At 33.0% G+C, this 16079-nt stretch overlaps 1 protein-coding gene across 1 annotated transcript in view; it reads right to left on the bottom strand.

Moving 5' to 3' along the window:
• The window catches only part of LOC142340505 (uncharacterized), a 53765-nt gene that overhangs the window by 10987 nt on the left and 26699 nt on the right, over positions 1 to 16079 (bottom strand). The window contains exons 4-5 of the mRNA XM_075391080.1: positions 3857 to 4006; positions 1269 to 1496 (exon numbers count right to left, since the gene is read on the bottom strand). Of these exons, the coding sequence (XP_075247195.1) occupies positions 1269 to 1496; positions 3857 to 4006 (378 nt within the window). The remainder of the gene's footprint in view (positions 1 to 1268; positions 1497 to 3856; positions 4007 to 16079) is intronic.

Genomic DNA, 16079 nt, shown 5'->3' with positions numbered 1-16079 from the left:
AATCAATTTTATCATATTTTTGAAGTTTTGTTGCAAAAACTTTTGCCATTTTTTCACAATTTTACTGCAGCTTTTAATATGACGCATATCAGTTCGAATAAACGCCAACCTCGGACTGAACTCCAAGTCTGTATCAGTACTAGGAAAGTCTAAATCCAAGTCTTACAAGTCTGGTAAGGCTTGGAATTTGATTCCCAAGTCAAAACCAACTTTCAAAAAATTTTAAGTGAAAATTTCGAATTGGATTTAGACGTGCCAAGTCTTAAATCAGACTTGTGTCAGACTTGCCAAGTCTGAGCCCAGACTTGGATTTAGACTTCCAAGTGTAAAAATTGACATGATCTTGGTTCTGAATCAGTAATGAAATAAGACTTATATTTAGACTTGCCCAGTACTGAAATTGACTTGGTGTTTGGTCTGGGACAGCACTAGGTAATGTTTTACAAAACAACTCTTTCTTTTTTCTGAAAATCACATTGATTTATTAAAGAGGACGATGTTTTATCTAAATCACTCGCAGCATTAAGGAGGCAAGGAGGTTAGGAGCGCCCTGTGAGTATATTTGAAAATTATTCTGTTTTTCTACGTAAAATGACTGCTTGTAGCAAATTGTTTCAGGTTTCAGGAACCAGTCATTATTATCTGCAGAGAAAAAATTTGAAGAAATAGTTTTTGTGAATTGAACACATTTGATGATGCAGTTATTACAGTGTGAACAACCTTGAGGATCAAATTATTACGACTCGATCTCTCTTAGGTGCGAGTGTAGCGGACTTTTTAATAATTTAGCTTGTACGGGATTGTCTGTCTACCTCTGTATGAGAAGAACTCTGTCTTAGAAAGAAAAGTCCACGCAAGAATGATGTACCTCATGGAAATCATCAAAAAGAAATCTTGGAACCAGAGAAGACCCATGTAGCAACTATGTATAGACCATATGAAAACCATGCCAGAACCCTAAATGGTAGCAATATGAACTTAGTAGTGATACAGCACCCAATGCTGATTCTAGGTTGGAGAAGGAATTCAATAACTTATCCCTCATTTTCTCAACTGCCTCTGGTGTCTTCCTATCGCACAAATTACGGACCACACAAAGAAAACTCTGGCTTCACATTGTCGTAAATCTAGGAATTTAGGAAAACTTAAAACTGTGCTCACTTCTATTGATAATTTTGGCGGAGTTATTCTGAAGAAATTCTATATTCACTCGTTTATTAATCATTTCTGAATTTGGGTACTTGTTAAAACCTAATTTGGAATCGGACCTTGTTTGATGAGACCACTAGTAGGAAGTATGTTATGTGTCCAGGTTCCAGTTGTTCCTGGATCAGCAGGGGTTCACTCTCTTTCCCATAGCTGTTTGTCCAGAGGGAGATGTTGTAATCTCTTCCTGGAGTGAGACCATTGATGTGGACTGAAGTGGTAGAGGGTGCATTGTATGTGCACACTGATGCACAGTTTCCTTCTGGAGGGGAGACAGCCACTATGAGGTACTGAAAACATTATGCTCACTCTTCAAACAGCTAAAAACACTCTAATCCCTGGATGAGGCCTGTGAACCGAGAAAGGTAAAAGCCAGACAGACTTGAGTCACTTATCTGCCTTAACTGTTGCCATTTCTATTTTAAATTTGAGCACAAACGGAGTAGTGTTATTGGACTGTCGATTAGTTTATTTTATGTTAACAGCTATACATCATATATCATTCTCCCCTAACTTTCACACTGTCCATCTTATACAAAGTCAAATTTCATTCAGATTTTTCCCTACCCGGGCCAAGATGTCAACGCTAAAAAACGCAAAATTATGTAATATTGGCGTTGAATGCGTTGATTTTATGAAAGATCTACGCTTGAGCGTAGATCTTACAAAAGTTCAACGTATTCAACGCCAATCTTAACTATTTTGCGTTGAATTTTGGCGAAGATCTTACATATTTAGCGTTGAATTTTAGCGTAGATCTTACATATTTAGCGTTGAATTTTAGCGTAGATCTTACATATTTTGCGTTGAATTTAGCGTAGATCTTACATAAATTCAACGCATTCAACGCCAATCCTACAAATTTTGCGTTGAATTTTTGCGTAGATCTTACATATTTAGCGTTGAATTGAGCGTAGATCTTAAATAAATTGAACGCATTCATTGCCAGTCTTACATAATTAGCGTTGAATTTTAGCGTAGATGTTACATATTTAGCGTTGAATTTTGGCGTAGATCTTACATAAATTAAACGCATTCGACGCCAATCTTACATATTTTGGGTTGATTTTTGGCATAGATCTTACATATTTAGTGTTGATTTTTTTCCATTCCATTTCAAACCACTTTACAATTCAAAAGTTTTTCAAGTTTTTTTTTCAAAAAGTCAATTTTCTCACTGTCTCGACCCCTTTACTTCACAGGTGAGAAAAGCGAAGTCAGCAAAAAACCACTTTTGAGTGCTCTTTTATAGTGCAAAAATCATTTCAGAATTTTTTACGATTTCAAAACTTTTCCAAGTTTTTTTTCGAAAAAAAATCAATTTTTTTTTTACTGTTTCGACCCCTATACTGCAAAGGCAAGAAAAATGAAGATAGAAAAAAAATCATTTTTTTTAGTGCTCTTTTATAGTGCAAAATCCAATTCAGACCATTTTACGATTTCAAATTTTTCAAGTTTTTTTTCAAAAAACTAATTTTTTTTACTGTTTCGACCCCCTATACTGCACAGGTGAGAAAAGTGAAGTCAGCAAAAAATCACTTTTCAGTGTTCGTTTATAGTGCAAAATCCAATTCAGACGAAATTACGATTTCAAAACTTTTCCAGGTTTTTTTTTTCAAAAAATCAATTTTTTTCACCGTTTCGACCCCTATACTGCAAAGGCGAGAAACATTAAGTCAGAAAAAAAACCTTTTTTAGTGCTCTTTTACAGAGCAAAATCCAATTCAGACCGTTTTACGATTTCAAATTTTTCAAGTTTTTCGAAAAATTAATTTTTTTACTGTTTGGAGCCCCTGTACTGCACAGGTGAGAAAAGTGAAATCAGCAAAACAATAGGCCTCACATGGTAAATGCGTTGAATACGTTGATTTTATGTAAGATCTCGGCTAAATTCAACGCAAAACGTGTAAGATCTACGCTAAATTCAGCACCAAATTTGTAACATCAATGCTGATTTCAACAAAAAATATGAAAGATCTACGCTAATTTCAACGAAATAAATGCAAGTTCTACGCTAAATTCAACGCAACATATGTAAGATCTACGCTAAAAACAACGCAAAATAGGTAAGATCTACGCTAATTTCAACGCAAAATATGTGAGATCTACGCTTTATAAGGATTGCGACTCTTAAGGAAACCAAGGTACTGTGGCATAATGGTAGAAGAGGCGACAAGCAAACAGGAGGTCAGTAGTTCGAGTCCCATACGCAATTGGAAGTTAATAATTCAAGTAAACGATTTGATTTTTTGTAAGATCGACGCTAATTTCAACGCAAAAATATGTAAGATCTACGCAAAATTCAACGCTAATTATGTAAGATCTACGCTAAATTCTACGCTAAATATGTAAGATCTACGCTAAATTCAACGCTAAATATGTAAGATCAGCGGCAACTAGCGTTGAAAAGTTGGAAAATTCACCGCCATTTCTTACATAATTTTGCGTTGAAGGCATTGAATTTTTCTCTTTAAATTCAACGCATTCGACGCAAAATTATGTAAGAATGTGTAAGAAAATTGCGGTGAATTTTCCATTTTGTCAACGCTAGTTGCCGCTGATCTTACATAATTTTGGCCTAATTCCCCGGCCCCGGTACTTAAATTGTATCATTTGTTCTTTGTAAAAAGAGACATTCGGATAATCTTACTTGAGTAACTCCAAAGTACTCAATGGCCATGGTGATTTCCCGAGCACCCACTACCCGTGCAGTTGAGTTCTCTCTAGGGGGAAGAGGGTTGGGGGAGTCTTCAATTGTCATCTCGTCACTCGAGTACAGGCCATGGCTGACAGATCTGATCTAAAAAGAAATGTTCATTTTTCCTCATTTCCTTGGCTTTTTAAGCAGTTTTATATAGTTAGTCAACCTGAAGGTTGAGGGTCCCAGAGTAGAGGAAAAAACAGGGGCTCCAGCCACCAGCCCAATTTGTCTCATCCCCCTCATGCTAGCCGCATTCGGGGAAATGAGCCCAATTGTATTGGTAACTGGAACCCCTGTTTTTTCCACTACTCTATATCTCATCAAAATAAAAATTGCAATTAAGCCTTAAAATCCGCATGACCTTATAAATATTAATTTTTGTCTCATTCCCCTCATGCTAGGCCTAAAGTGGTAAACTATGCTTGGATTGCACTAGCTTGTAACAAGCACATACGGTCTCCAAAATGCAGTAGCTCGTAACAAAAACAAAGCATGGGGTAAAAGCTGCATAGGTGGCGTAACAACCATTAGCTTGTAACAAAATGCATTGATTTCCTCACGCTCAGTAACTAATCTTCATTCTGATTGGCTGGTCAATAACGCGTATCAAAATCTACATTACATTGTAATAGTAACGCTTATCAGGCTACTTCATTAAGAATGTTCTAGAATAAATCGTCATGAGTGGACCTTTATTCTCCATGGCACTTTTTGGCTATTCATCATGACTTTCACTTCACTACAAAATCAAGCCAAAAATTTTAAACAATTCTCATCACTTGACGAACAAATGTATACCTGACGAAACAAACAAACAAACAAACAAGCAAAAGCAGAACTCCACTAGTTGGCAATTATATTTCTAACAACGTTCATAGCAGAGCTCCAGAAGGATAGTCAGCTACAAACTAGGTGCATAACAGAATTACAGCTTTCAAAAACGATAAAAAAAGATTGTTATTGGGAAATATATTTAACAATTAGTTTGATATCCTTACTATTGATACATTAACATTGATATCCTTAATACTGATAAATGAATATTGATATCCCCTATTATTAATATCCCTCTACTTAATATAACTTTTTTGCTCGAATTTTGTTAATAACTCAATAACTCGAATATCGAACTAGGCGTAGGCTTAGGCTGCACTAAAGCCAGCAAGAGCCTTATAACCCGCATGATCCGCACACCCGCACACCAGTACACTCCCGCATGAATTCCTACCTAAAATTATGCGCACTGTTCGGGTTATGCGAATTTCTTGAGTTTTTTTTTAAAATTATTTATATCTATACCTCTGGCTAAAATATTTGTTTATGTCTATATTTCTGGCTGAAATATTAATCTATATCTATACTTCTGGCTAAAACATTTATCTATATCTATACCTTAGCTGAATATTTATCTATTTCTATACCTTAGCTAAATATTTATCTATATCTATACTTCTGGTTACAATAATTATCTAAACCACTGCTAATATATTTATCCAAGAAAGAGATTTGGCTAATAGTTCAGGCTAACCTATTCCTCTAATATTTTTTCTATATCTACACATTTGGCTAATAATTTGGAAACTATAAGACAATATTTATAATACTTGGGTTCATTCAGGCTATCTATTGAAGTTAAAGCAAAATTAGATTCAAAGGTTGAATTAGAGTTATTGATCGAAGCTAAAGCGGAATTAGGCTTATCTGCGAAGCAGGTTCCCTGATCTTCTAAGAATTTAGACTTAAAAAATTCATTAACAGGTTTTATTCCATTAACCTGCGAAGCAGTTTCCTGTTAGAATAAATACCCCTAGGTAAAACTGTATCTTCATGAAATCTTTTTATGTGAACACTGAGCCTACTAAAGCTAAAAATAGAAGAACAATATTGACACCTAACCTTACTTGAATTACATTCTTTTCTTATTGATTTCTTTTTATCAAAAGATTTTATTCGTTTTATAACCTTAAATATATTACAAATTTTATTTCTTATACCAAAGTTTAATTTGTATATATTAAAACTATATGAGGGGCTAGGCTTAGAGCTAGAACTAGAGATAGAACTTGAACTATAATTAGAATTAGAGCTAGAGCTAGAACTAGAGCTAGAACTAGAATTAGAATTAGAATTAGAATAAGAATTAGAAATAGATTAAGAGCCAGAACTAGTATTGGAAAGAGAATTAGAATTGGTAATAGAACTAGAATTAGAGCTAGAACTAGAATTGGAAATAGAACTAGACTTAAAGCCAGAACTAGGACAGTTTGAAACAGTCTTATTCATCAGTGAACGGACTCCATCCGTGCCCTGCAAAATAGTTCCTCTAATCTGTGAAATGGCTTTGTTGATACATATTCAACTCAATGATTCATCCCCATATGCACACTCACTAATTTTATCATTATGTTCTATTTTATAGGGAAAATGGAAAGTAAAGGAAATTCCAAATTTAAATTACACTCTAAACATTCTATAAACATTATTTATAACTAGCCAAAACTTCAATTAAAAATCCAGTTTTATCTCTAGATCAGATAAACTTATTTAAATTTTCCTTACCCAGCGTATTAAGAGTATTATACTTATATCTTTTATCTATAATCTGTTCATTACTCAATCCAGCTTTATCTCCAACGGAATGCAAAATTGTATCTCTAAATTTTTGATTATTTTTATATTGATTATTCAAATTATATCCACCCTTTTTGTTTAAAGTGCCAGTCTTTTTATTCATATATTCAATTGTGAATGAAGTCCATCGTTGGCCTGATTTATCTTTTCTATTCAGCTTATACTTATCTGTATAACTAGGACTCTGCTGATCTGTATAGCTAGGACTCTGTCTATCTGCGAAGCAGCCTCTCTGATCTGTGAAACAACTTCTCTGGTCTGCGAAGCAGCTTTTCTGATCTCCCACTTCTTCATCCTTATTCTTGTCCTTATCATCATCACCATAACCATGACTGAATAATGAAATTGTTCTATTTAATATATTACTTGCACCTGCTGCTACAAGACCAGCAGTTTTTACTGTTGTATCAGGATTCATATAATTTTATATCATAAAACATGTAGCCATAATTCCACAAACGGTTGATATTGTCTTTAAACCATCAGCTTTAACTATTTCTTTTGTTAAAACACCATTCTGTATTATAATACCTTTTGATCTATGAAGTTTATTAAAGCAGAACTGATAGTTATCTGTATTAATATTATTTCATCTGTAGCATTATTCATTCGTGGTCTCATATAAGCTATATGTTTATATATCTCATCACTCTTTAGTTTATCTTTTAAACTAAGAGTTTTAAGATCTAGGAAACCAACTCTTGAGTCATATATCATAGTTCTGTTTCTATCAATAATAATAAAAGTTTTCTTTTTCCTCTTATATTTAATCATACCATAACGAAGCTCATTAGCTGTTCCAGCTGTATATTTATGGTAGCTACCATTTATGTCTTTAATTATTTCATCGAACTTAGGTTCACTCTTATAAATTTCATTAAAATTTTTAAATAGATGTGCCCCATTATAAGTTGTTAAATAAATAGTATCACAACTCATTCTAGCTATATTAATTATCTGGGCCGGTTTATGACACATTATAATCATTTGAATAATATGATGTCTTCCTTCTGTAAAATAATAAGCTATATCCTCATTAACTTAACACCCATATCATTAATAACAAATACACTGTCTTGTAAATTAGGCTTATTTTTTGATGTGATTAAATTTATATCACACATATTATATTCCCTATAGGGCTTGCCAGTTTCTGTATTGATCCAATCTCTTTCATCTTTACATACTATGCCTCAAGACTTTTGATCTTGGTCTTGATCTAAGTATAACTTCACTTATTGTTTTACCAAATATGTTTTACCTGTTCCAGTTCCACCATAAACAATAGTATGTAATGGTGAATTTTCATATTCAAATCTCATAGAATAGCTTGATACTCATTAATGGTTTGATACTCATTAATGGTTAGTTCTAGAATATTATTAGCCAGTTGGACTTTGCCTAAAACTAATGATGCTTTCTTAACTTTATATACTGGATCTCTTTTGAATAGATATAGATTCTCATCATGATGATAGCTTTTAATATTATTTACCTAAAATCTTTTATCATCAATTGTGTTCAGATAAATCTTACTCGTTTCTGTTGTTGTCATGTTATCACCAATTTTTTTGTAATCTACATTCATCTACAGTTCTCTGTGTGTTAAACATTAATGCATTATAAAACTCGTCTTGTTTAGCATTGTTACAATTCTTTATTCCTTTTGCTTTAGTTTTATTATTCGGGTAATTTTTAAAGCTATATGTCTGTGTTGACAGGTCTACAAACTCATCTATTATTCTACTTCCCAATTCATGTTTGAATTTGCCAGGGACTTTATTATTGGTTTTGATTGGTGCATCGGGGATCGAAATTACTTAAGTCCGTGTGTTCATTGTCGACATTACCCGTGTTAAAGCTTAATACAAAGCTATCAGCATAATTGAGTTGTAGATCTTTGAGAGATGGCTGAAGAACATTATAGAATGCACCATACTTGTGTAATTTACTTAATCGTAATTTAGTAACACCTACATATACCGGAGTATCTTATTCTATTTTTTCTTTATATATTCAATTTGGCTAAAATCCTTATATCTAGTTATATTCTTATATGTTGGTCTAATTAGACTTTTCATTATCTTTTCTTCATCGTGTAAGAACTTATTTTGAAGGAAGTGTAGAGCATTCATGCACATATTTCCATATAGAGAGTTGTTCGTTAATTTCCTTACATCCTTTTCCGCTTCAGTTTTACCTGTTGCTCTTTTATTAGTACTGTTTTGAATATAGTCTCTACATATGTAATCTTGTTTAAATTTAATTACTCTATGAATTTGAGTTACTTTTACACCCATCTTAACAAAGAATTTTAACATCCTATAATGAACCCTCTATTCTGTTTTGTTGTTTTGGTCTTAGATTAATTTCTCTGATCTCGCTCTACTTTTCTCTCCTTCTCTATATACTAATTCTTTATCATTTATCTTTCTTTTATGGGCATTAATGCTAGTTGCTCTGTTCTATCTTTACAACTATTAGTATAAAATAGATCACAAACTATATAGTAACCATGATTACTATCATCTGGAGTATTTCATATATAATCTAGAGGTGTAGTAATGTACTCAAAGACCTTATAGGTTACCTTTTGCATCATTGAATAGCCGTATAGGTTCTTTTCATCATTGAACCAAATCTGTCTATTTATATCACTATAATTTTATTATTGCCATTACTATTGTTATTGCTATTAGTATTGTTATAACTATTAATGTATCTATCACCCATTTTACCACATATACCACCTAGCATTTGTTTATCTTGTAATGTATCTAACGTACCACCACTTTACTTAAATCAGCAATCAAAACTAAAACCCGGGAGACTTACATAGTGTAGAGGGTTGAGACCGAATTCTTTCATACCTAATTTAACATATTGATTCATGCAGTAGTCTGATATATCCACATCATTCTGTAAATACTCTATAGTTGGATCTTTACCAGTTCTATGACTGTTGTCTTTATTACAGGTATCTCCTTCTTCTTGTGTTGGTAATTTATTAGATAGTGAGGATTTGAAGTCTTCTATATTTCGATTATCCGTAAGATTATCATAGTCATCTAAACCAAAGTGTTCATATGGATATATTGTTTTAGTTTTTCAATGATATATCTTTGCCATTTGATTTGAAGGCAAAGCGAAGAAGTTATAACTATCTAAGAATTTAAGACAACCAATACTAAATATCTCATACTTACCAGCAACAAGAGATATGTTATCTACTTTTCTCTTATCACCAATCTGTTTAGAGAGTTCACTATATACTAGATTGAAATCTTAGCCAGAGCCATTGTGGAATATTACAGGAATGAAGTTTTGTTGTTTGTATATTAGATTACAAACTTTACGTGCTGGTCCTCTATATTTACCAGTTTCATGACAGTGATCTCTTACTTTATTAATACATGTTTTACCACATATATGACAAGTGATATTGGTTTCATGATATAGTTTATCTTCTTTTTTAAGTACCATCTTTTCATTACGTTTGAAAGTATTCTCTGTTTCGATTTCTAATATATCTCTATCAAATCTTTTGAAACAGTCCAGACCATAGTAGTATTTAAAATTACTTTGCCGGATGTAACCCACACTTATTGGCATGTGTTCAGTTATTGCAAATTTACGATTGTTATTTGTGACATCGAAAACACAACATTCTATATCGGCGGTTATAATATTTTTTTACATTCTGACGTTCATGTTCATTTATAAAAGTAATATGCTTTTTCTTAGGACAAACAATCTCTTGTACGAAAGAGTGGCTACATTCGTGTTTGTCGTAATTATTTGAGAGTTCAACCAATATGTACATCTATCACATTAATAATATTTAATCCTATTTTTATTTGGACGATCTAACAGGGTTTTTATGTTTTTAATTAGAGCACAGTGTTCCACTCCGGCTTTTTCCCAAACTATAATTCTAACATCTTTTCTATATTTATCAAAGTCATCCACTGGTTTAAACAACTCTACTTTGACCTCACCACGAGGTGTGTCTACCCAAATATTAATAATGTACAATTTCTGTATTCTTATTATATAAGCAAAATCATCTTCATGTTGTTGTCGTGCTTCAATTAGATTATTTACATATTTAGTCTCACGTGTTGCATGGTCCGTATCGGTATGTAGCCAAGCAGTCAGAGTTAGTTGTAAGCAGTTGTAATCGGAATTGCGTAAATTTGATATTGATTTAGAATTTTTGAGATCGGCGGGTAAATCTATATAACTACCAATAGATGCTTTGTTCGGTTCAATATTTATCTGAAAACTTCCTTATCCAAGAAACTCAAAGTCATAGCCATAACCCTCATTTATTTCCTTTTCAAAATCTAATCCTTGTTTGAAGTCACCATATTCATATATTTCATTATTAAAAATATAGTCGGTGTTGAAAATTGTTATAGTAGTTTTAACTTCTTTTTTGGTTCTCTTCTTGTACTCACACTCAGTTGTGATCTTATATTTAAAATTCTTAACTTTTCTTTACTGATAACAGCTTTTAGTTTCTTCCAAAGAGTTATTTATAGCTTCATCTATATCTTCGATGTAACTTCCAGCTTTATCAGCAATAAAAAATTCTTTCATGTTCTGGCTAGAGTTTGTATCAAAGTATTCTGTGTTTTCTAGATACTTACGGTTATAACTATATGAGTGAGTATTTAAGGCTATTTTATTTCTAAATTATGCGTGACGTTCTGTACATTCAAACTTAATTCCAGAGTAGATACTATCTTCAGTTATAGTGATGGGTTTAGTTTTAGCAATATCTTTGGTGTTATCTTTAGTTTTAGATTCAGTTTTAGTTTTAGTAGAAGGTGTGGGATAGATAAAGTCTTCATCTGAATCATACATCATCTCCATAGTTTTAGCTGGGGGTTCAGGTATAGACCCATCATCATCAGAACAAAACATTTTCTCTAACAATTCTTCATGTGTAGAATCATATGATTGATGCCAGTATAAACCCTTCTTTGTTTCAGAGGATAAATTACAGACGTCGCAGAAGGTCACATTGCTGTTACTTGAGTGAGACATGGTGTATTTTATAAGAGAAAGTCTATAATTTTTTGAAAATGAATAAATAAAATGTGATAAGTGTAAAAATAAGCCTTGGAAACAATGTGGTAATCATTGTAAAGAATTAGAATATTGTTGTTATATATGCAAGGATATAGTTAAAGTAAAATATTAAATTAAACAGTTAGGAGAGCATTATGATAATCCAGATCAATATCTAGAGTCTAATATGTGTAAAGTTCATAAGCATATTTCTTTCTTTAGGAATAGAAATGGAAGATGCAGATTGTGCATCTATCTTAATAGATATAGATTCACCCATTCTAGAAATCATTTCAGAGAGCATGTATATAAATACAGTATCGGTGAAGCAGTTTGGCGTGCCACGGACGGAGTGCGTTCACGGATTACTGTGGCCGGTTCTCCCTGATCGGCGAAGCCGTTTCACGGATTAGATTTAAATTAGGCTCACAGCAAAAGTGGAGTTATTTTTTGTATAAATACTAGCATAATTGTGGGTGTGCGGGTAAGCGGGTTTAAAGCTTGATTTTAATTTTATTTTCGATAGTGTATATAGTAGTGGAAAAAACAGGTGTTCCAGCAACCAGTACAATTTGGCTCATTTCCCCAAATGCGGCTAGCATGAGGGGGATGAGACAAATTGGGCTGGTGGCTAGAGCCCCTATTTTTTCCACTACTTCCCAGGTATAGGCCTCGGCTATCGACTTATGAACATACTTCAAAACATTCTGGGGGTGGAGCATTTTTGACTAACAATACGAGTGATATTTAAATCCAGCGTGAGTACTTAGGACAAGTAAAGTCGAGCATGAAATCTTGTTTTGTGCTGAACTTCGGATGTTCGCTGCTGCCGAGCTAAATTCATTATATCTGAGCTATTTGTGTTGAGCACGGTGCACTGCAGGGATAATTGCGGGCTTTAAAAACTGGACAGCAAAAGTGCAATTTAATCACAAAACTCTAAAGCAAGATTTTTTGAAGCTGCGTTTTTGAATTCTACTGTGGATGAAACTGTAGTCAGAATTTGGTAAACTGATAATGAATTATTCGTCCTTTGTCTGACCTAACAAAAAAACTAACCAATGCAGTAAGTTTAATGCATTATGAGTCCTCAACCTCTTCTGAAGTCCATATCTCAACTGGGGAGTCGGCATAATTTACTCTTGTCATTGTAGGTTACAGAACATGAAAAAAATTTCAAAATATAAAGAAAATAAAAACAACAAAGGTTTCTGAAGAGGGTTAAAGTTTTTTCCAACTTGATATTTTTCTGTCCCACAGGCAGCATTTAAACACTACCCTAGACGAGACCAAATGGTTATCTTGTAAGATTCTGCCAGAATCTTGCAAAATATGCTTATCTTGTAAGATTCTGGCAGAAAAATTGTTATCTTGAAAGATCTGCCAGAAACATGGCTATGTTGCAACATTTACAAGAAAAAGGGTCTAATCGTTAATATAACAAAAACAGTGGAAAATTCTTTTGAAAAAGAGAAAAAACTGACTCTATTAACTATTTTGCTCAGTTCACTGTAGGATTTTGGTATATAACAAGTGTTAAAATAAACTTTTATAAAACTTTAAATATGCATGTCAAACCGTATTGCTAAACGCATTCCTAAGGTAAACTGTTTTTAAGGTAAAGATGAGGTTAAAGTTACCTTAACTTTAATTTAACTTGAGTCACAAAAAAGCATCCGGAGCGTTCAAGCTTTTGATATATAATGTTTTAACCGACTTTTTGTTCTGTACATGAGACTTTTCTGTGAGTCAATTCATTTTGACTTATTAACAGGTAGCAGGGACCCAAATTGTCAGAACTCAATTGAGAGAGAAGAAACACATATTCACCGCAATATATTCAATCATACGTTTTATGTTGCGATATTACAACGTTTCTCAATGATCACAGATATACCTGGCAAAAATCGTACACGGTCACATTTCTCAACCTACCAACCCCTTCTAAACCCATTCTATAGCAGAACAGCACTCCTACTGAAGCTATCACACAGTTTAAGAAAGAAAAATAGATTCCAAACTTTTCTTTCCTTAAAACTGTTTTTCTCTCGGGCCTAATCGGAAAGTTTCATATCAAATTTACCGTCAATAACATGTTTGACAAACCTGTTTCCGCAAAAAAAGGTTCGATAATCCTTTCAATGGTTCATTTTTTTGCTTTTTTTTCTCGTTTTCTTTCTGTGTTTTTTTCTTTTTTGGCGTTTTTTCGTTTTTCTGGCACGCCCTGCTTGCCGTTTTTCCTCGCTTGTTTTTTTTTGTTTTTTTTTTGCGGCTTTTTCGCGTTTTTGTCTTCTTTTGCGTTTTCTTTTTAGGCGTTTTCATCTTAATTTTTCTCCATGGTACAGCTCAGGAATTGACTTCAGTCTGTCTTCATCCCATCTTTAACCCATCTGCAACGCATCTTCAACCCATCTTCAACCCATCTTGAACCCATCTTCAGCCCATCTTCGACCCATATTCAAGAAAACAAAGTCAAGAAATGAACCAAGAAAAAGAACAAAACTTTTCAAGATAACAAAGTCAAGAAATGAACCAAGAGAAAGAACAAAACTTTTCAAGATAACAAAGTCAAGAAATGAAACAAGAAAGCGAAAAAATGGAAGGACTCCTTTTCTGATGTTCTTTTTTCTCTTGATTTTTTTGTTGCCCAGAATATGTGTACATTCAAATATTCATACGTTTAATATTTTCTTTTTCAAGGGCTTAGGAGTGGGTTTAGCGCGTTCTTCAAGTGTTAAATATAGTTGAGAAAAGGGCTATCTTGCAAGATTCTGGCGGAAAATAATTTTGATGATTGGTCGTTGGTTGTTAATTTCTCATTACTTATGATAGCGTCAATACTTGATTGGTGTTTTTTGTTATTTCGTAGGCAGGAGAACTTAGTCCATTTTTCCTTCATGAAACAGGGCTTTTTCGTGTCTTTCTCTTTTGGATGTCCTGAGCCATCTAGTATTGACTAATAAGTGTCTCTCAATGCAAAGAGAACCACAATTTCGGGTAGAGTCGGTTTGCTGAGAGTAAATTTTTTGTAATGTTGCAAAGAAAAAATCTGAAGTCCTATATTTACTATTCATGGTGCCCTAGAAGTGATATGCGTTTGTTTTCTCCTTGTTCCCGGTGATTTTCTGTGTTGTACAACGATTTGAATAGGAATCCATGTAGAGCTTCCGTCAAAACGCAACTTCTCGAAATTGTCGGATTTCAGGCTCTCTAGCTTTTTTAAACAAGAACACTTTTTTTTCGCGAGATACAGTGTCCAAGTTTTTGAGCGCATACTATGCCTAACTTTTTTAGGAACACCATTCTTTTTTCTTTTCAGAAAAATTTTTAGAAAATTGAAGACAGAAATTAGATTTAAGGAGTACTTTCCTGAGATCATTGCAAAATAAATTTAAAAAAATTAAAAAAATCATTGCAAAATAAATTTAAAAAATTTAAAAAATTTTTTTTTTCATTTCCCACAAACGATGAGTACATTCATTTCTTGTGACATTTCTACGCCCTTTCCAAACTTATAGGCCTTGTGCTTAGATTTCAGACCGCTTTGAAGATTTTTTGTGTTAATTTCTGATATAGAAAGTAATGTTAAACATGCAAAAATTTTAAAGTAAGGTTAAAGTTTCTGTTTATTTGCAAGTCAATACCAACGTTATGAATTTGTTTATTCTGAAATGTTATTACAAGAATTTCAATTTCATAAAAACTCTCAACAAACATTGCAAACAAAGTCTTCTTTCACTTATTCAAAGTATACGTTTGTTTTCGCCTAGTTTTCTCTGATTTAGGAGGTTATACTAACTATATGAACTTGTAAAAATTCCGTCAAAGTGCAAAAATTTAATATAATTTGATTTTGTAATTATTTCAGATTTTGAAAATTTCAAGCTTTCTGGCTATTTTATAGAAGAAATCCTATGCTGTTCTCTGTGCGACACACTGTGTCCAATTTTAAACAAACCGAGTTCTTATTTTTGAATTTTTGCTCTTTCTTTTGACCAGCATCTACTATTTTTACGGAATTTGTCCCAAACAATAAGCATTTAAATAGTTATACCAAAGGGTTTAATATATCAAAAGGAATTGATGCTTGTTGGATAAAAATTTGTTGAATATCAAAAACCGGCAAAATGTTAACTGAAGAACGCTCACCGAGGAAGCGCAAGTAAAACAAGCCTTCTCTGGAATTAACAACTACAAGCCTTTTGAGATTGTGTCAGCAGTTTTTTAATGTGTTAATCCTTTGAATTCAAGCAAAGTGGACTAAAGAGACTTGTTTCGTGACTTTTCTTGGTGGAAAAAATGCTGAATCTTGATGGAAACAATTTTTGCCAAAAATTGGAGCAAACAGTTCAATAATACTTATATATCTGTAGAGGTAAAATCAACAACTATTTCATAATAGCTTTAGCAAATTTTTCAGCAAAATTGGCAAAAAAATGCGCATACACACAAAAAAATATGAATG

This window comes from Convolutriloba macropyga, chromosome 5 (genome assembly GCF_964194025.1).
Source record: "Convolutriloba macropyga chromosome 5, txConMacr16.3, whole genome shotgun sequence".
NCBI lineage: Eukaryota > Metazoa > Xenacoelomorpha > Acoela > Convolutidae > Convolutriloba > Convolutriloba macropyga.
The sequence above is the reverse complement of the archived record's forward strand: the minus strand, read 5'-3'. Positions and strand labels throughout refer to the sequence as shown.